Source organism: Theropithecus gelada, chromosome 5 (assembly GCF_003255815.1).
Source record: "Theropithecus gelada isolate Dixy chromosome 5, Tgel_1.0, whole genome shotgun sequence".
NCBI lineage: Eukaryota > Metazoa > Chordata > Mammalia > Primates > Cercopithecidae > Theropithecus > Theropithecus gelada.
In genome coordinates this window covers 63,074,091-63,096,693 of record NC_037672.1, presented here as the reverse complement: position 1 = coordinate 63,096,693, position 22,603 = coordinate 63,074,091, and the positions used below count along the sequence as shown (strand labels likewise).

At 37.8% G+C, this 22,603-nt stretch overlaps 1 protein-coding gene across 7 annotated transcripts; it reads right to left on the bottom strand.

The window, feature by feature from the left end:
* Positions 1-648: 648 nt before the first annotated feature.
* PAQR3 (progestin and adipoQ receptor family member 3) lies at positions 649-21,927 on the bottom strand. Of its 7 annotated transcripts, none has more exons than XR_003119425.1 (7): positions 21,532-21,927; positions 17,621-17,783; positions 12,748-12,903; positions 9,077-9,274; positions 6,413-6,503; positions 5,494-5,644; positions 649-3,361 (listed from the first exon to the last, which is right to left on the bottom strand). XR_003119425.1 is itself a non-coding variant. In XM_025385284.1 (6 exons), the coding sequence occupies exons 1-6, from the start codon at positions 21,714-21,716 to the stop codon at positions 3,219-3,221; spliced, it is 936 nt and encodes a 311-aa protein (XP_025241069.1). In that variant the 5' UTR covers positions 21,717-21,927; the 3' UTR covers positions 649-3,218. The 7 variants fall into 7 exon arrangements, 3 of the variants coding, with proteins under 3 accessions (XP_025241069.1, XP_025241071.1, XP_025241070.1); XR_003119426.1 differs by lacking the exon at positions 5,494-5,644 and adding an exon at positions 4,802-5,159; XR_003119427.1 differs by lacking the exon at positions 5,494-5,644 and adding an exon at positions 5,019-5,159.
* Positions 21,928-22,603: the final 676 nt, after the last annotated feature.

The window sequence follows — 22,603 nt, the reverse complement described above, 5'->3', positions numbered from 1 at the left end:
GATTACATGCATGTTAGGTAGTATTTTGATCTCAGATTTTATAGAGCAGGACTAGAACCTTGGCGGCTGTTCATTTCAGCTCTCTTGAGGATGGAGGTTAATTTTTCACAGGAAACCCCCTACTGCTATTTACCTCTCCCTTCCAAAAATGTTTTCTTAAGGGTAGTTTCAGTTCTGGATCATTATCTCATTACACTACTTGGGAATTCTGGTACAAGATCTCAGAGGACCGTATTTACACCTCTTCAGTGTAAACACAGTTTTTGTGATAATACACATAGAAGGTATTTCTACCCCTTCTCTAATAGGTGAGCTGATTCTTTACACACTTGGGCAGAGGTAGAATTCCCAGGAATGATGATTTAGAGTAGACAGGGACCTAATGCAGCAAAGCAACTAGCAGGAATTCAGAGGAATAGGCTTTGCCCCTTGACATTTAATACAGGGCAAAGTATTATCTAGTAGGTACCTGCCAAATGGAGAGTTGTATAGTTTTATGGCAGTCAATCACAATCTTCAAATCGGATATTCTGTCCAGGTGGGATGCCATAAGATGTGACAGACATTCCCTGAATCTTCGTTCCTGATTCTAAAATATGATTTTAAAGCTGTTATGTATTACAAAGAATGACAAGCAGCACTTAAAAATATTTAGTAAACCCGGTTTATTTACATAATACATATTTTGTCATGCAGCTTACTGAATTGCAGTTAGTGTAATAACAAAAAAAGACAAGCACTGTCTTGCTATTTGAAAATGGCTTAATATAGAAAGATAATTGTTTCTTAAATGAGTTAACCACAACCATATAAATTGCGAGACAATTTAAAACAGCCATAGATAATTTTAAAATGTACTTGTAAAATCTGTAGGCAAAAGCTTTTATAGTTCACACATTGGTAAAATTAAAACCAGTCTTTTTTAGTACTGTAACTGGATAGTATATTTTAATCTTATTTTAATCTATAAAAACAAAAATAAATATACATCATTACAAGGCTCAGATTTGTAGACAACTTTAAAATATTTTTTAATGTTAACAATGTCTTCAAAATTTTACCAGTAGTGCTGTGCACACAGTAGGTGGTCATTAAATGCTGACTGACATACAGAAGTGTTTCTAGTTGACAGCAATCCACATTCATTCATTCATTCCCTACTTTATAATAAATTCATCAAAGCAGTGAAAAAATGAGAGGATAACTTTCTTACAATATTTAACATTTTCATAAAAAGTTGAAATGTTTACACGGAACAATTTTCCTACAGAAAGACCTGTACACCCTTTAAATTCAAAGAAACACTGATTTAAAAACACAGTATGCTCTTTTTATGTATTAATTCAGATGGCAAGTATTAATTCATATAATAATACAGGGATTGCAAAAATTGAAATGATTCAATTTTTTTTATTTTGACAAAGTTTTCTAATAAAAATGGCTCCACACCTAAAATAATGACTTTCCTCTCATTTTTAACTTAAGTATAACTACTCAGTGTCTTTTGTTTGGCCAAAATGACAAAATATCTATTTAAAGGCAATAAAATCATGTAAGCCAATAAGGGATGTTCTAGGAGAAATATATCCTACCACTGTTGCACCAAAATCTTCTATCACTTAACATATGGATCAAAATTTTAACCTTATAAGGTAAAATAGCCATTTTCAAAGCAGGGTTCCATCATCACGATGGGTAAGACATGGTGTTCCTTTACTGAGCCTCCTGGGGGAATTTGAAATTCTCTTTGCTGAGATACTAGCATGGGGAATTTATATTCCAAAAACACTACACTGGAAAAGAAACACAACATTTCACTGATGTATTAACTGAGGCACCTTAAAGTGACTTTCCAAATATTGTATGTACAAAAGGCATTTTGGGAATAAGCTTCATCATCAATTAACATTTTTTCTGATATTCAGTAATTTTGCTGTTCTGAAAATACACCAATATTTAAAACAGCTCATGTCAACTCATTAAGAAACTTGGGTAATATTTTATATTCCAATAAACAATGTAAGTTTTTATGAATGTCTGCTTTAAGGGATTTAATGCATATGAAAGACCAAAGAACAAGAGGGCTACAATGTATGATAGGGCAGTGAGATCTATTTTTTTAAGTATATACAATAAAGAGAAAGTTTAATGCTTCAGGTCCAAATATTAAGTGTTTATCAAGATTCTGAGTTATCAATGCAATGCTAACACATGCAGAAACCAAGGACTAGAGCACAGGTGAATAAGCGTATTATCAAATGGGGTATCTGCATGACTTTGTTCTAAGGCTTAAGGTTCATTTCAGGGTCAAGACAGGGCCATCTAGATTCTATGGCCTTGAAAGTAGCACCCATAAAGCTGGGAACCCCCATCACTGGATATTCAGGACTAAAAATTCAGAGAGTTGAAAGCTCTGGAATTTTGGGATCAAAAACCTGCTGTAATCCACTCACAAGAATTCAGTTATTATATGGAATTAATATCTGGAATTAAAATGTTTAGGTGGCTAATGACTATGTTGTTTGATCACATAATTTGTCTAATCCTGTACTTAGTTTCTAATGTGATTCTTAGCTGATAGAAAATGACATGTTCTTTTCCTCTTCTCAAACCTTCTCTCAACTTGCAGGAGAAGTTTAAAGCTTTTGTTCTGGAAAACTAAAATATCTAATGTTCTTAGGGAGAGAAGAACCTATAGCTAAAGGATATAATCTCTGAAGTGCCAGTTTCTCACAAATCATGTACTTAAAAGCTAGTGATTATTTAAAATCACTATCCTAGCTTGCATTAAGCATAGGCTGAAACAACCCTTGACTTGATTAGGCACTTAAACTTGGTCATTTACTGAAAATAGTTAAGCACATAGGATGATTCCATTTTCTAATGGAGATGAGCCCTTCCTAAGGAAATTAAGCTGGTGCTAAGTAAAATGAATCCTATTTCAACACTAGTTTCCCATTCATCATTGTTATTCAGATATTTCTTATGATTGCCAACTAATTTTCACTTTCTGTACAAGCAGCAAATTAGTAGTTTTAAGGGTTTTGTAAAGCAGCTATTACTACAGATCCTTAAGTATACTTTTTTCCCCCATTTTTATAAAGCGTTACTCAAAGAGGAAAAAGGGAAAACGAATGGGAATTTTAGAAATAGTGGGGTATACAATTCCCCATTATATATTGCTTAACAACTGAATTCACCAGGTGGCCATACCTAATTCACAAATGTGAAACATAGTCAGGACAAGGCTTGCTATGTCTGTACTGCATGACATACACTGTTGACTGATGCCACCAATATAACATCACTACTGCAAGGATATGCCATATTTGGTGGCTTGATCCGAGGTAGTTTAGTTGTCCTGGAAAGAAGGTAGAAAAAAAATAATATTGATTTCAATATGTTGATATTAAAGGAAAAATATATTTCTTGGAAGTATAGTTTAGCAGAAAAATTTTCATAGTCTCAGAGTGCCTAGAGACTAACTGGAGATCCAAATGTTTTTAAAAATGGATCAATTCATATTTGGGTCTAATTTTAAGGTTTTATTTATTAAGTACACAGGTAAACTTCAGAAATGCTCTTCCAAGTGTGTTTTCAAAATCTAACTTAATTTCAGGAATTTGACCTTATGCCTCCCATGTCTCACATCTAGCAGAACGAACAACAACAACAAATTATTGAGAGAGGCAAAAGAAACTAGATGTTAAAAATCACGGGGTGATTTAGGTATAAATCTGCGAGAAGCAGATATACTGTTGGGTTTCGATATAAACCTACTAGAAGCACTTTTTATTTCAAGCAGGCGTGCAAAGAAAAAGTGCTGACCTGAATCCTGTGCTCTCTAACTAATGGAATAATCTGCAGGATGTAATTAGTAATGGCTTAATTAACTAAGGTTATTTCATATACAACTTCAGAGAACAATTTAATCTCTTTGTGGTCAAATGTTAAATTCTAAGAAGATTAAACAATTAACATATGGAAAACTTCTTGATCTCTCTTAGCAAATAACAAAATACAGAGCTATAATAATTTCAATGTAAATAACATACTCATGGTACTTCTATGGTCATATAATGTAAATATTCTCTAACCTCTCTTTTTTCTTACCAATCAGTACAGTACATAGATTTTAAAGTGTTTGTCAACAAGATTCTTAGCCTTTTTTGTACCATGGACTCTTTTGACAGTCTAGTGAAGCCTACAGACTCATTTTTTAAAAAACAAAATACAGCAAATATTGATTATCTAATACAACTGTCAGAGATCCACTCAATTTTATCCACACACCTTGGGGATCCTTGGACCCATCAAATGCCATTGTATTGTGTATACATTTTTAAACATTCGACCTGAGCTGAATGAAAGCTTTTAGGTTAAAATTTATTTTATTTCCCAGTGGCCAGCTCATACATGAGGACTTGCCAGAGATAGTTTCTAAGGCATTTGTACATGAACATTTGAGACTATCACTTTTCACTGTAAAGACTTCTAATTTTTTAGTTTCTGTATCTCCACTGCTCTCATGTACCCGAACTCAACATGTTCTGCTACATAGGGCACATTTTATGTCAAGTATGTCTTGGGGAAGGTTAAGTTACAACGAGTTTGATTGTTTATAGATGTTCTATATTAAATGACTGGTAACTCCTGATCTGAATATTTTAAGGCCTAAAACCCACTATGGTCATAATCACATAGAGAGTTTTCATGGTTTGGTGTTCTACTTATCTATTATAAAGAAAATATAGAATTTTAAAAAGAATTATTAATAAAGTGATACAAAAATATGTTTTACCAGAATTGTTTTCTGAGGGAAATTCTGGCCCTGCCTGGAAGATGGGTGGTCTTCAATTCAGTGGCATGTCCTAGATCTGTTCCCAAATCCTCCTGTTTACAACTCAGGTTTTCCCCTGTATTTCCGTTCTTGTTTAAAGCTCAGTGGTGAAAAACCAAGTACACAGAGGAATGCCTGAGGATCCGTGGGATGCATTGTTTAGGCCAGGGTTTCTCACCCTTTCTTCTTCCCCAACACACGTGATGAGTGGGACAATCCCTTCTCTGATTCACCGTGGAAGTGATTCTTAACCCAGGAAGAAGAGGGGATAAATTTGCAGTTTAGATTTAAACTGCTCCCTGACTTTTAGCTCTCCAAACTGAAAAAAACATCAGTTTTATGCACTCTAAATGTTATTTCTGACTCATGCCAAAACTTACCTGGATTTGCGTCACTCTGTCTCTCACTAAACCACATATTTCACTTATAAGACCAGGGCTGGGGGACATAGTAATAACTGCTGTCATTTATTCAGTCCCTACTAATTGCTAGAAACCTGGTTACATGATATGTGCATTTTCTCATCTAATCCTCATTAAACTGTGTTATATGCATTTTTTCATCTACTCCTTACCATAACCCCAGGGGGGCGGAAAAAAGTATTTCCATGTTTTAGATAGGAAACTGGAGCTGAGAGCGCTTAAGTGACTTACTTAGCTCACGTAACTAGAAAGTGGTTGATGTGGGTCTTGAACCCAAGCAGTCTGACTCCAGAGCTAAAGTTCTCAAACAAGCAAACACAGGTTTTGGAGACTGTTGTTCACTCCACCCAGTGTCCTCTTATTTTCCATCTGAAAATATTTTCTTTGGAATGAAGAACAAAAAAATCTATTGGCTTGTGTATCTTGGAAACACAAAGACTCTTAACTTTCACTATTTTCTTCCTAGTGCTGGGTGCCAGGAAGCCTAAAGCCAGCTTTGTCACCATTATCTATTTTATAGACCCTTTTGATGTACATATTGTGAAGTGATCCTACACCTCACTTATTTTCACTATCTTTTTCTGGAAACATAAAGACTCTTAACTTTCACTATTTTCTTCCTAGTGCTGGGTGCCAGGAAGCCTAAAGCCAGGTTTGTTACCTTTATCTTTTTTATAGACCCTTTTGATGTACATATTGTGAAGTGATCCTACACCTCACTTCTTTTCAGTATCTTTTTCTTACTGTCCTTTGCTTCTTATTTCTTGCTTTATATATCTCTGCATATATAAATTACTTTTAAACAACCAGCTGGCATATAAAGAAGTAAATGGTAGTTGACGGTGTTCTACTTTTTAAAAGAAATAGTGGTTGGGAGTCAGAAGACTCAAAAGTCTAATGTCAGCTTTGTCACTAGTTCATAACCACACAACAGTGACAACTCCACCTACTGGACTCAACTCACATGGTCAGGATGAAAGGAAAAGTTGTGAAAGCCCTTTGAAAGTTTTAGGTAACATTTGGAAAGAGAGGAATCATTTCCATAATCCATAGTATTAAAAAATGAAACTAAGTTTTGATGCTGTGATGCATACACCTTGGGCATATATTTAGGATAACAATACAAAACTGCTATAAAAGAGACACCTACCTGGAAAGTACCGCTCTGGGACTTTGGAAATGTAGAATAGGAAAGCAAGAAGAGCAATCATATACATCACAATTACACGGGGTGCAAAATCCTGAAAAGCAAAACATGTTTTTTTACAGATCTTCCTGTTACTGAACTCCAGATTTATTACGAATCTAATAGTTGGATTTAAGATTGTTAAATCTGAATTGTTTTGCAGACTGTCTCCAATAATGAAACTTGTTCTCATATGCAGGAAGCAGTCTGCAAGAATGGAGCACAGAGAGTGCTCTAATGGTCAGGCTCCTAAAGGGGCTGGAGCTTTAACATGCTGAAGTTCCTAAGGGCACCCAACTCCATCTGCAACATAGGTATATGCGTAGAATGCATATGGAAATAGAGTTGGCAGGTAAATAAGCAAAGACACTGAAGAACAGGAACTTATGGCTGGAAAAGACCTAAGGGGTCTCCCCAAGACAGAAATCTGTTCCAATATCCCAGATAAATGGTCCTCTTGAATACTACTATATGAAGCACTTTGTCTCACTGCTGACACAGTATTGAAAAGACTTTCCTGGCCCCGAGAAAATCCAGCAAGCTATCCTTATACATACTGTTCCTAATACTGGTTATAAACCTAATTTACCAAGAACTCATTTAATAAGGACAGGCTGGGTGCATGGCCTATGCCTGTAATCCCACCACTTTGGGAGGCTTTGGCAGAAGGATCCCTTGAGGACAGGAGTTCAAAACTAGCCTGAGCAACACAGTAAGACCCCTCCCTCTAATTTTTTTTTTTTTTTTTAATTAGCTGAGGACAGGAGTTCAAAACTAGCCTGGGCAACATAGTAAGACCCCTCTCTCTACAAATTTTTTTTTTTTTTTAGCTGGGCATGGTGGTGCATGCCTATAGACCTAACTACTTAGGAGGCTGAGGTGCGACGGCTGCTTGAGCCAAGGAGTTTGAAGGCAATAGAGAGACTCTGTTTCAAAGAAATAAAAAATAAAGACAAATTTCTCCTTCCTCTTCAAATATGAGAATCATCATAACCCTCCCGAACTCCTATATTTTTCAGATTAATCAACCTCAGATTTCTCAAACATTCTAGAACACAATTTGATCCTGCCTCCCAAGATTAACCCTTCCAGAACTTTTTATCTTTGTTAAAGTGCCCGTCTTTCCATCTTTTTTAAAATTAGAGCTTATCAAACAATTCTGTGAAAGTTTCCCTTTGCTTCCTCACTGGAAAGATCTGTGATCATATTAGGATTCCATCTTTGAAAACTATTATCTAAGCCATCTTTCTGTTTTAAGATTTCTGAATACAAAAAAAAAAAAAATCCCTTTTTTTTCCTTAACTTCTCTAAAATTCACTGACTATTAGACCCATTAGGGTCTTATTCTTTTTGTCATTATAAGCTTAAAAGGAATGTGTTTATCACATCCAAAAATTTTGGTCACTTCTATGTCAACAATTATTCCAGTTGGAATTTATCTACAGTGGCAGTTCCCCATTCCATTTTCTTATTATAAGGGAATCAAAATAGTCAGAAAGATGTTTTCACAGATAGGAGGATTACTGATGTCTCTCATCACTACTGTCTCACCTTTCTCCCAATATCCTAATGTATGAAGACATCATTACCCTTGTCCTCAAATTGGCCAAGTGGCCACATTATATCACTCAATTGACTCTGTCACAGAACTTCCTTTCTTTTCAGCTGTACACCCAACTGTTTTCCACTATGCTGTTGCCAACTTCATGCAAATAAATGTAGGCCTACTAATGGTCTCTCCTCTTCTAATAAAATCTGATTCTTTTGAATAAAACCTACCCTTAAAGTCACACATTCTAGAGAAAGGGTACCATTGCAACGAGTATATGTGATTTCTGTCAGATTTCTTGGCGTATTTACTTGTATTAAAAATTCTCAAGTTTACTCTCTAGTGCATACATAGAGCATTTTTACAATGATCTCTAAGAATGTAAGTCTTATTTCAAATCCTTTTCTCAAGAATCCTGAGTGCTCACTGAGACTCTTCCTAATGCACATCAACTGTTCCCCCATAACACCTGATTCTAACAAAGAGCTCTTCTTTTATTTCTCAATATATTGTCGTCGGTGGATTGAACATGCTTCCCTGGCTCCAGCTACCAATACAATGATGATTTCCAAATCTTTATTGCAAGTGTCAAACTCTAGCTAAAATCCCAGATCCTATCTCTACCTTTGGGTACCCCAAACTCATCGGGTCCAACATAAAAATCCTTCCCAACTTCCCTTCACCCCCTAAAAGATCAGCTGCTCCTATTTCTATAGTTGTGTTATCATTGGCATTATCACTGATCCAGCAGACAAAGCTAGAAACTTTGGAGTCCTCCTCCACAAATAAGGACTTGGGTATTTATATACTATGGGTAACAGAGAATAATAATGTATTCTTTTACAGAAAGACAACTCAGAGAAAAACAGTATTCAGATTTTACCTCAACTTCTGCAAGGTATGCTTATTTATATGACTGTGAAAATTATGGCATCAATATGCAATTACAAATATGTTCTCAAATGACAAACATCCACCCACTTGGCCTGATTATACTACTTTACCCACAAAGAGTAAGATTGAAAGGGAAAAAAAAAAAAAAAAAAAAAAGAGAAAACTATCAACTACACTCAACCTACCTGTACAATAGGAGCACCAATTCCTCCATTGAGCCAAACCCAGTGAAGAGTAGGAATCACTCCATATCCCGAAACAGAACAAAAGATGATAGAACGGAGCCTTTGCCATTGCTGCGTGAGGTAATTGGGATGAATCTGCGCAAAGAACACTGCCAGGATCATAGCAAGCACTGTGATCAAGTATACCTGACGCCAGTACTAGAATGAAAGGAAATCACAGTTTAATTCTGTTATTAACAATAAGGGAACTGAAAAAGTAATTTTGGCTTTTACACTACAAATTCCAAACTCTATTTACTTGGTATTTGCATTTCAAATTCAGATTATCTCCCTTCCTTAAAAAATATGTTCCATACAACTTTTAGGTTGGTCACAATGACAAACCAAATTCCAAAGTGAGCTGGTAAAAGACTACATTTATTCACACAAAAGCATTTTCTGATTACCTATTACATGCCATGCACAGTTCAAGTCCTATAAAAGCAAAGATGACTATGACATGAACTCTCCCAGCAGTGAGCTCACAGACTATGGGAGGGGCAGACATGTCAACAAATGATTATAATCTTATGGTAGATACTGTAACTGAGGAACAGAACACTGCAGAACCACAGAAGAGGGAACAATTAACTTTACTTGGGGTAGCTAAAAAATGCTTCATAGAGGAGATGACATCTAAGATTTTGTGGGAAGACAGAGCTCGCGAGGAAAGAGAACAGCAAACGCAGCAGGAAGTTTTGAGAAGAAAGGCTGAAAAGGCATACTGTTAGGCTAAATGTTTTGAACTTCACCACACTGGCATTGGAGGAACAGCAGAATTCTTTAAGAATAGGATGACACAGCTGTTTTTCAAACTGACTTATTAGAAAGACAACTCTGACATCAGTGTAGAAAATAGGTGACAGGAAACCAGCTAGAAAGATAATAGTTTAGTTTATTCAAAGAGAGAATGGGGGCTTGGGCTCCTGTTGAATAAAGTAGATGTGAGCGCCAGATTTAGGAGGCATTTTTGAAATAAGCTTAAGTCTTAATGGCTGACTGGATGTGTGAGAGGGCAGTAGAGGAAAGCTTGACTGTTTTTAGCCCGAAAGGCCACATAAATGGCTTCTATTAATGAAGCAAATAAACAAAGATAATCCAGGTTTGCTGTGTGTGTGATGGGGGAAGAGAACAGGGGCATGAGAGAGCACACACTTAGCTTAGGTTTGAAGGGCTTATGAGATATGTAAGTATTTAAATAAGCACTTAGCTGGTCTTAAAGTCAAAAGTCACATAAGACAAGAGTTCTTAATCTGGGCACCAAGGACTTTTTTGGGGCTATTAACTTCCTGAAATCAAATGTCAGATTGTTTGTTTAAGTGTGTGCCCAGAAGTACATTCTACTGGATCTAGGGTCCACAGTTTTCAATCTCATTCTGAAAGCAGCTGTGTTCCTTAAAAGGTAAAACGAGTCTTTTATAGGTCTACAGCAACTGAGTATTTGAAAATGATTAGAAACCAGATGGAAGAAAGCAATTTTTCAATGATCATGGACTGACTGTATCAGCTCCAGTAGTTCCCTTATCTGTTTAATCTATCTTGGACTTTTAGTTTTTCTGGTAAGAGATTTACAAAAAGTATCTCACTTTGATGTTTAGCAAGAGATAAAGGAAAACAGTTTCAGAGAAATACAGAATAAAATAAGCAAAAGAATTCAGATATTACATGGTTGTACTCACAAGCACCTGGTTATCAGTATGCTCTAATTTTTTAAAAACATATAAACTGTTTCATGCAAAATGGTTAAGTTATGAAAGCTGGGCAGAGCTAAAATCAAGTCAATTTACAACAAGGTTACCTGCATATATATTTAATTATGTGCTTGTGTTCCAAAGTGATTAGGCCTAAAAAGCAAATGGCTCACGTTTAAGCAGCTACAATTAATAATGTTCTTACGTATTCAAGTCAAATTTATGATTTTTCTCTTCACTAATTTTGACACCAGATATGTTGACAGTCTTCTCTGTCATTGTGTAGGGACAAAGGTCCTACTGAAAAATCCCAAGCAATCTGAGAAATTCCACACTGCGGCCAATCTTCCCAATAAGTGAAGGCTGAGGACTGTGCCTCAGAGTGCTCCCCAACCTTTCTGGCACCAGGGACTGGTTTTGTGGAAGATGATTTTTCCATGGATCGTGGTGTGGGGAGGCAGGCAGAGATGGTTTCAGGATAATTCAAGTGCATTACATTTATTGTGCACTTTATTTCTATTATTACTACATTGTAATATATAATAATTATACAACTCACCATAATGTAGAATCACTGGGAGCCCTGGGATTGTTTTCCTGCAACTAGACAGTCCCCATCTGGGGGTGATGGGAGACAGTGACAGATCATCAAGCATTAGATTGCACAACCTAAATTCTTTGCATGTGCAGTTCACAATAGGGTTTGTGCTGCTACGAGAATCTAATGCTGCTGCTGAACTGACAGGAGGCAGAGCTCAGGTGATAATGCGAGCCATGGGGAGTGGCTGTAAACACATATGAAACTTCCCTGGCTCACCAGCCCACTGCTTACCTCCTGCTGCATGGGCTGGTTCCTAACAGGCCACGGACAGGTTCTGGGGGTTGGTGACCCCCAGATATGTAGGGCACCTGCAGATACCTGCCTTAGAGCACCTGTTACATGGTGGGCCTTGGGCAGGACAGGCTCTATTCTTTGTGATTAGGACTAGAAATAACTAGTAGGTATACTGCTCCTGAGGGAGAAGCTCAGTCTTGGTTCTGAAAGGGAGGTAACTAAAAGGGCAAAAGAAAAAACAAGAGTATGGTAGAAAAACAGGAAGAAAACAAAATAGGGTGGAAGGGGACTTTCTGAAAGGGAGAACTTGAGATGTACTGACCCCATGGGAACATTCAGTTTGTCTTCTTGGCTGGAACATGAGGTGATAACTTAGGGTTCACTCCATAAGGTTCGGTTGGCCAATATTTTTAGGTCAGGTGCTGTATTATCTGATTACAGTGTTGCAAATGCTGCTTTGCACAAGGCAAAAACTGACTTTTGTGTGAACTTAGGGACAGAAAGCAGAGTTGATCCAGAACTCAGAAAAGACACATCTCACATTTGTTAAAGACACTCACTCCTATCTGGTCTGTCTTACGAGCCTACCCCAAACATAAGACTGAAGACAGGAAAACATATTTTAGAGAAGAATAAGGGCTAATAAATGCAGACACATTTTCCTGTTTTTTTTTTTTTTTTTTTTTTTTTCACTGAGAGGAGAAAAAAGAAATGGAAAGCAGTAACCAACCTCATAATTTTAATAAGTGTGAATTTTAACTTCAGTTCTATAAACACACAAATAAAAGATAAATAATGTGAATATTTGAGGAACCATGCAGCCATATAGATTTAGTGAAAACATTAATAATTTAATGTCTACATTAAGTTTAAGAAAATAACTGTATATATATTTTCCAATAAAAAAATAGTAAAATAAGTATAGAACTGATAATAGATGTTAGAGATGACAGGGCCATTTTGAAAAATAAGTTTATGCTTATACAAAACTCTTCTACTTATTCTATAAGTTAATTATGTACTTATTAAGAAGTTCAAAAGAACCAAGGCAAGAAAACCCAAGACCTATACGAAAGGTAGAATGTAAAATGTTTCAATCTACTTACGTTATTACAATAAAATGCGTAAAATACTCCTGAGACATAGCAGCCCAGTATTCCAATAGAAATTCCTGCATAATCTAATGCCATCCATCTTCGACATGTTTTTTCTGACCGATGGCAGGAAAAAAGATGATAGCCCACAGAGCAGAGCATACAGACCTGTGAAAAATAAAAACAAATCTTACAAAGTGACTGAAGAAACTAAAGCAACTTATGCATGATGTTCAGGGAAATATTTAAAAGGCTAGGCTTTCAATTCAAACATTTATGGGCTTGGATTCTAGCTCTGTGCCTTACAGTAGAGCGAGCCATGTCATTACTCTAAAGCCTCAATTTCCTCATGGGTAATATGGAGATAATAATGAGAAAATTTAAAATAACTACATTAAAAAATGAAAATTATAAATAAATAGCACAGTAATGGGAAAGTTATACAATGCAAATGTTTTAAAACTATCATCTGAGGCTTATTTTGATCCATGAATTTGTTTTTAAAGAGTATTTACTATAGAAGCAATACATATCCCTAAAAAAATCAAAGAACATAAATATAAGCCACTCTTAATCTATTCCCCAGAGGTAGCCAGTGATAACATTTTTTATGTGTCTTTCCAGATATTTTCAATACATATGTCAAATACCTGTGATATATTAGTCTGTACACATGCACTCATTATATATATATACACACACATTTTAAAATTAAATGAAATCACACTATGCATTCTGTTCCACAATTGGCTTTTTTTTTCAGTTAAGAATTTTCATGTCTGTATGAGATTCACTGGATAGAGTTTACTTTTAATTTCTAAGGTAAACACAGCTTTATTGCCTTCAAGAAAAAACAGGCTGGTGTAGTAGTGGCTCATGCCTGTAATCCCAGCACTTTGGGAGGCCATGGTGTGAGGATTGCTTGAGCACAGGAGTTTGAGACCAGCCTGGGCAACATAGGAGGACCTCATTTCTATGACAAACAAACAAACAAAATTAGCTGGGCATGGTGGCATGCACCTGTGGTCCCAGCTACTTGGGAGGCTAAGGCAGGAGGATTACTTAAGCTTGGGAGATCGAGGCTGCAGTGAGCCATGACTACCCCACTATGCTCCAGCTTGGGTGACAGTGAGACCCTGTCTCAAAAAAAATAATAATTTAAAAAACAATCATGACTTGCTAACTTTATATGGTTGCCAAACTGAGAGTAAAGCTAATCTGATTCAATCAGCTGCTCTGATAATTGATGAGGTTTCTATGGCAGAATGCCTTTCAGCCATCAAGCACCTGCCGTGTGTCATACATTGGAGGTGATACAGAATCACTGAATAGTACAGTAACAAATCCTACTGCACTTCAGTGCAGAGCATAATTGGAAAAGGTGGGAGGATATTGACTCTGTGAGGGTACATGTGCATTTGGAGGGTGGGACTGGTGGGAAGAAAAGAGCATCAGAGAAGGGCTGTTCACCTGAGGCGGATTTTAAAAGTTGGGCTGGCATTCACCAAGGACATAAAAAAAGGTGTGCACATATTTACGGCTGGGGGGCAGAGATTAAGGAAAAGCATCATATTCTTTATAATATGATTATGACATGTCCTACACATTAATGGGTTTTAACTTCAATATTATGGGTATAATATGATATGCCTGAAGATTTTAAGTGCCCCCTTACAGAGGTGTGGACTAGAAGGGCTGAAACAGGAGGTTATAGGAATAGCCCTGGAGAGCACGTACTAAGACAGTGACAGTGGGGTGCAGGCAATGGGACAAACAAACAATATAAAGTAGGTACAACCGATAAACATTTTGTAAGCAATTGCTAAGGCAGTAACATGGTCATCCAGCTATTAATATTTTATATTCTGGTCATTAAACAAATCTAGTTACTATAGACTCAATATCAATATTCAGTAACAATGTACTTTGTCACAACTTCATTGCTTCATCAATTGTCTAAAATCCTTAATAGTCTATAGCTTTTTGGTTACTAAGCAACCAACCAGTAACTAACTCTAAGTTCGTTATTTAAACGTAACTCTAAGAAGCCTGGTTACTTGTTTTCTCAGATTATCCTTGAGATTAAGCACCATAAATCAGGAGAGCATAAAAGCGTATATTTCTCATTGATGGGGAAACATCCCATTGCCACAATGTTGAATGACACAAGAGCAGGTCGCAAAATAGCAAGCAGGGATGACTGTAGCTTGGAGGTAGGTAGACAGGAAAGTGAGCAGGCAGGTAGGCAGGTGCAAGGTAGCTATGCATACACAAACATACACATTTGGGTTAAACTCATTGTTTAACGCAAATGTCCAATGTAGTTACCTCTGAAAAGTGGAATTTCAAGTGACGTTTTCTTCCATAAACTTCTGTTTGCCTAAATTTCTACATGATTATATGTTGTAGTAATAATTAGAAACAAAAATAAAGCTCACTTCATTGTGAAAAAGAAAATAAAAAGAGGAAAAAGAAAACTATGGTATCTAAGGGAAAAGTAAAATAGTGTTAACAGAAAACCCCAGATTTTAAAGTTAACCCATACCTAGTATGCCCTGTTTAAGAAGGAATATGTTATTCCTAGAGCTCCTTTAAAAATGGACTGAAAGATAATCTGGGAAATTGGGTATGTTTCAGTTATAATGGAAAGTTTCCTTCTATGGAGTATCTCACTCCATCAAGGTAGACAGATAATTACAGTGTCACATCCCACATCGAAGCTCCTTGGCATGATAATAAAATATCTCATGATTTGATCCCTGCCAATCTCTCCAGCCTTATCTTTCTCCATTTTCCTAGGTTTCAACCACAAAAACCAGTACCTGCAAGTCCAGAAAGTGCTAAGAAAGTGAGTCTTGCTTCTTTTTTCCTGCTTAAATGCCACCTCACTGTCTCTTCTGCACGCCTACAAGTGGCTTGACCTTTATACCAGATTGGTTCTGTTCAGCACTGTTCAGATACTAGCATAGTATCTGGATGTATACAGGATGCATTCAACAAATATTTGTTAACTGAATGTAAATGGATCAAATATAGCAAAAGGCATTATTGTATTCTGACATTCTTCTCCAAAATACAAATACCCTGGAAGGTTCAAAGCCCCTGAATTACATTCTACTGTTCAGAATGTACTCTATTAATCTGATTGCGAGGAAAGCACTAAAGCATATAGAAGCATAGGAGAAAAATGTTATGTCTTTTAATATTAAATGTAAATCGTCTTTTAATATTAAATGTAAATCAATATTAATAAATACATTTACGGTTTACTACACTGTCCACTGACCCTAAGAATCTGAAAAACTCAGGTGAACAAGTTATAATTTGATAAGAAGTGGTCTTTTCAAGTAGGGAAGATGTGCTTATCTGTCTTGAGTAAGTTGTACAGCATATATTGTAACAATGATCATTGCACTAGCAATTAGGAGAACAGGATTTTACTGCCCTGCTGAATAATCCTGGGCAAGTCACGGTAATACTTTGGCTCTGTTTCTTTATTGGAAATTGTTGTAATTATTTAATCCTTTTAGTTTTGCAATGTATTGTTTTCTTACGTCAATACTGAAATTAATACACATTCTCTGAACTAACATCAGCTGTGGCAGGTGGTGAAGGCATAAAGAATAGGCCTCAGCATAAAGGAAAAGAGCAGGGATTCTCAAAGTAGATAATATGCATATAACTAACAAGAATAGAAGCCAGTTTTTACTTAATGATTATTAAGAGTATGTTAATCTATACTGAGATGCACCTAAAAATTTAAAAAGAAATTGATTCATTTACATTACAAAATTGGTTATTGGATTGTAAGGGACATTTTGGCTGAAATCAGGGCAAAAATTAAACCTCAGAAAGAGTACATTTTTAAAAAATATTTGAAGGAAAAATAATTTTCTAATAACAGAAATAGGTTATGCTTTCCCTCAAAGAAAATTAAAATATTATTCCAAAAATTGGAATTAATAAAAAAGGGGAAGAGAGATTTGTTTTGCTGTGTTTCTTGGCCATTTAAGTCCAAAGTTTAAACTTGAGTAAAGCGATGACACTCTGAAATAAAATGATACACAACGAAAGCGACATTTGTGCAGCTGAGTTACGGGGTTCACCTCTCAAACTCAGCAGCAACAGGCTAACTGCAGGGAATAGCTAGTCTGTGTCTGTCATGAGAAAGGGGGATAATAAGTTTTTCTTTTCATTTTTCTGTTTTTCTATATTCTCTGAAGCAGAAAAAATTGTTTTAAATGTCAATAGAACTATAGCCCACATTTGTTTTCTGTTTCAAAATTATCTGTTTGAAATCTACTAAATGTAACTTTTAAAGACATTTTTACAGGTTCTTGAAAAATGCCAGTGCTCTGGAACTAACAAATACAGGAGGTAGAGAGGAAAATAAACTGAAAGTATTTGAAGCCAGGCCAGTGAGTTCAAAATAAATTAACATTAAAGCAACAGAGCAAAAAATCAATACCAGTAAAACAGGACAGTAAAATATAGTATGGAAATAACAACTACAAAAATCACAGATGCAAACAGGAAAGAGATGAGAAATCTTCCCCAACAAGTTTTAAGTAGACACTAGTGTTATATTTCAGCCAGCTAATAGAATACAAAGATTCCTACTTTTTTTATTAATCTTAAAGCAGAGGTGCCCAAAAAGAAGAGGAAAGAAACAAATTTTTCTCCATCTTTGTAATTTAATGGATTTCAAACATACTCTCATAAGAACAGACCATTTGGTGTTTATGTTATGAAAATCAATAAGCTGACCAACATGCCATTCCAGGGCTCTTTAAAGCAAGTGATAGGTCCGAGGTAAGGTCACCTGACCAAGCCTGCCTGACAAAAAGTTCTCTTTACCAATAGCAGTATTTGTGAAATGACTTACCTGGAAGCAGAAAAGACAAATAGAACAAATTACAAAATCTTCTCTGGACGCACTTGCTGAAGGTAACACAGATGTCATGTCATATATTCCCAAGGTGAAGAAGAGAAAGAAACCCAGCAAATGACTCCAGATGTTTACTGTCTCATTAGATAAAATAAACAAACTGGAAAATAAACATACATGCAACTGAGATTCACATTGGTCAACTTACTGTCACATTCAAAGGTTAGGGACAATTTTGAGGAGTTACCTAATACTTGCTCCAAAGCTCTTACCCCACCTGTACCTTTCTAAATTTGATATATTATCTAATCAAATTATTCTAAGTTTTTCCATATTGCCAACAATCTTGGGACCATAGTTTTTTGGGTGCTCACCTCTATTATCATACTTACCATTTCCTTCTCTGTATTGAGAGATTTACATACAAATTCCATCTCATCTTCCAGCCTATCAACTCCCTAATGGTCAGTACCATTCATCTTTATGACCCCACTGTTCACAATGCCTTGCTCAGATTAGTCTACAAACTAAAGGTCTTCAGAAATGAACATGCAGAGGAAATCTGGATGTTAGCTAGCATATTCTATCAATAATACGTATCTGAAAACCTGCTCAGTGCAAGGTTAGGCATGAACTTAGAATACTTTCCTGGAGCTCATTAAATACAAATGCAAAATTAAATGGACTTAAGAGAAGCAAAATAAATATGTATGGATCCATTGGAAAGGTTCTTTAAGACAGGCATGCCAGAACAACTTTGCTGTGGATGTCTTAAAACCAGTCTAGTTTCCAGGTGGCATAAGTTTCTCATTTTCAGAAACAACTGGACTTTACTTTTAATGTGGGTACTATGTGCCCTCTTTCAAAATGCCCTGGGCTAACTGGTCTTGGCAGCACAGGTTGGTACAGTGTGTACCACCCTGAGTCAAGAGGCTCACTGTCCCCACCCCACACAAGTCACTTAACCTCTCCGGGCTTCAGTTTCTTCATCTACACAGTAATGGAGCCACATTAGATGCTGCTGCAACTTTCTTCCAGCTCCTTTCTTACTTTTGGGAAATGGTTCTCCAGATGTGGAGAGGACTCATCTGATTATTTACTAAAAGGTGACATCATGACTAAAGATTAAAATACTACTCTTGCATTTGTCTGCAAAATCTAGTATTTTTGCTTAAATTTAGGTTTTTGGTCTTCACTGATTCAGAAATCCTTGACATACTGACATTGACATATAACTCTAAATTTGTAGCAGTCACTGTGGTTCTCACGTTCTCATTTTTATAAGAAATGGAATTTCCTATTTATTTTGCTTCTCTTAAGTTAATTTCTTGTAAAAGCAAAAGCGAGAACCACAGTGAGTGCTACAAATTTAGTTATATGTCAACACTTACTAGTAAGGATTTCTGAATCAGTGAAGGCCAGATACATGATGTATATAGCAAGGTGTCAAAACTATCAAATGATCATCAAGAATAAAATGAATCTTGGATCATGAATTTCAGGCTTTATCATGTACAAAGTGTAAAGACTATTTATAACTGGAGGAAGGGATGCACGAATGTGCTTGAAACATATAACTACAAGACTGTTTTGACAATCAATACTATGCTCTGCTTATTACTTCAGAACTTTTCTTTTTGTGAAATCCAGTATAACCTGACTAACTTAACTGAGAGGCGCAACCTCTCCATGTTCCCTGCAGCTAACAGTGGACTCGCAAAACTGCTATGACATACAAAACCTCCTCAGATTACATCCAAAATCTGTCCCAGTCACTCCTGAAAGTCAAAAGGAGAGAGGGCAAAGGCTGAACTTGCAGAAGATAAGGCTGGTGGGAAAGCAAGAACACCTCTAATAAAGAATCTACTCTTACTGTATGAAAAGTTAGGTGTCTCCTGCACAGTAGACACACCTGACAGCAGTAACTTAAGCATATCCTGAGAATGACCCTATATGAAAAACACACTTGAATGTGTTTACAATTGCAAGCATGGCCAACCCTTAGACTGATTCCTTATCTATGAGGAACATCTGAGCCCCTGTCCCTTCTCATGGAATGCTGACTGTACATGGGATGGAGGCCTTTTGTTTTGTAAATGAAGATTACCAGGTGGAGACCGTCAGGGGGAAGGGTGTTAAGTAAAATGCTATATAAACTGCATGCTTTCTGCAGGCGGCAGAGGTTCTCCCGTTCAGGTCACTGAACCTCTCTGTAAATTACCCTAGTAAAACCCTATGTCTTGTTTACTGGCTTTGGGTCTTTTCTTCTGTCTTTCGAATCTGCTGCCATCCTTATTGAAGTTAACAGGAGTCCAGCACCACATCTTCATATTCTGTTCAGTTTTAAAATCAATAATCATCTTCATTATCATCATCTGTTCAGCTTCAAAATCATTGGTGATGACAACAATCAGCATTTATTGAGGGCTTATTAGGTTCCAGGCCATGTATAGCATTTCACACACAGAATCTAATTGAATCCTTTTTTACCTCTGGAAGCAGATACTGTGATTACCCTCATTTTTACATGTGGGTATAATGAGGCTTAGTGAGGTTCCATTTTGCTCCAGGTCTCAGAACTGTTAAGTGGCAGATCTGGATACTAAAGTCTTTGACTCAATAGCTCAAGAGCTAATGCTCTATACTTAATTTTCCACTCCGTGAGATTTGGACCCTAACATCAGAATGCAGAGGACCACTGCTAGTTGGGTAGAAAATATTTAAGGCAATTCACTGCTTGCCCTATTCTTGTGGAACTCCAGATCCACAGCAGAACCCAGCCGTGTAATTTACTCATGCAACAGGAGGCACTGGGGAGGAAAACGGTAATTACGCTTCAAGTTGTGAATCCTAAGGGCCATCCATTCAAGCCAAGTAGGGATGACAGTGATGTCACCTTGTGACCATGAGTCACAGAAACACTTTCATGGCAGGACAAAAGGAAAGAAGGTCAGGAAAAGATAATGCTGGAAAAATCAAGAATCAGACATATGGTTGCCGCTTGAGCAGCTCAACAGCCCACATTCTGGCACTAGGGTTTGCCACTACAGTGACCTGGAGCTAACCAACATCTGTATCTTAATTCTCCTAAAGCAGAGGTCCTGTATTTCAGTACAGGTAGTAAGTTTGGACAGTTACTCCAAGAACTAGAACAGTTATTTTTCAGTTTTGTTTTTTTTAAACACAGGTTTTCAAGAGACTGTGGTTTTAAAGGTTTAGAATGATAAATTTCCTTCTTAGAGATGCTTCTGTGGTGCTCTAGTGGAGACTCGGTGCCCGTTATGGGCTCTCTTTACCATAGTGCTTTTCCTACACAGCATTTTTTTCCACAATGGTTATTATGTAATTGTGTAATTATCTCTTTAATGTCTGTTACCCAGGCTACACCTTAGTAGCTCCATGAGAACAAGGGCCATGTTTGCTTTTTTTCTGCATGGGCTCCATAAGTATTTGCTACATGAATAAATCTTGGGCGTATATGTTAACTTGTTTCCTATGATACAGGCATTTTTCTGGCCCAAAGCTACTGAATTCCCAGAGGGTTGCTCTAAAAAGAAAGCAAGCTTAGGTATACACCGGGCAAATATGGCTCAGCCCGATTCCAACATATATCTCATTGAGTCGAATAAACCGAATAAAGGACGTAAAAGCCCTTTGTAAACAGCAAAGCGCCATAGGAGAGTTGTAATTATGATCACTGTTACTATCATGATTATTCCGTGGATCAAGTACCCCGGCCAGGTAAGGGGAGATAACGGGGGAGGGGAGGCGGTAAAAAGGGATGAAAAGGATGGGGCGGGGAGGAAATGATGGGCAAGCAGAAAGGCGGGGAAAGCAGAAGGGGGACCAGACAAAAAGGGTGTAGGTGAGAGAAGGGGACACTCCAGGCGGAGGCGGCCAGACCGTACCTTTTGATACACAGCCTGGACGGCAGGTAGGCCCGGTAGCCGTCGGTGATGTACGGGTTGTCCTTGAGGGACACGGGGATCTGCTCGTAGGTGTACAGGCGGATGCCACGGGGCACCAGGACCGGCCAGTACTGGTAGCTGCCCAGCTCAATGTAATGCGCGCTCTTCAGCAGCTTCTGATGCATCGTTCCCGGCCGCCGCCGCTCCCTGGCTAGGGAGCTCCCCCAGGCCCCGCCTCCCCGGGGAGGGGGCTTTGCCGCTGGAGCCCCCGCCCCGGAGCCCGCGGACGCTGCGCGAGGTCCTACCGCGCCGCCGCTGCCCAGGGCCCGGCTCTGCGCTCACACCCGCCACTGCCGTCAGCGCCGCGGCGGACCCTGCGGCGCCGCAGCCTCCTCTGACGTCAGCGCGCCGCCGCGGCCCCGCCCCTCAGCCCTCGCTGGGAGGGGCAGGGGACTGGCGCGCGCCGGCGTGTGCTCCAGCGGGCTCTGGTGGCTGCCCGGGTGCCGGCGTCTCTGGCCCTGTGGTTTGGCGGCGCCCGGGGTGTTCGTTTGCCTGTGAGAAGAGCCGAAAGCATAGAGCTACAGGCGAATACAAGTGGATTTTTTTTTTCTTTTTCTGTTTTTTTTATTAGAAGTAATAGTTGCTGCATTTTGAAAAATCAAGAGGAAAAGAGTTAACAGGAAGAAAAGTTCGAGGTAATTACCGTTTAGTTTATGCTTGGAATTACACGCACTTAGTGTCAGAAGGGACTTTGAGGATTTCTAAGCTGAAGTCAGCTCTTAGCACGATAGTTGGAAAGAGAGGAAACCTGATGCACATGGAACATACACCAGCATCCAGCACATCCTGAGCCTTAAAGGAAAGCCCCCGCGCATTCAAAACTGCGACCCAGTTCAGCGTTATGTTCTCTGATCACAGTAGAATTAAACTAGAGTAACAAGAAAACTAGAAATCTCCACGCCTGGAATCTGAGCAATACACCAAATATTTCAAGGGCTGATGAAGAAATCACAATGGAAATAAGAATATCTACTTAACTGAATAATAAAGATAGAACATATTAAATCCTGTG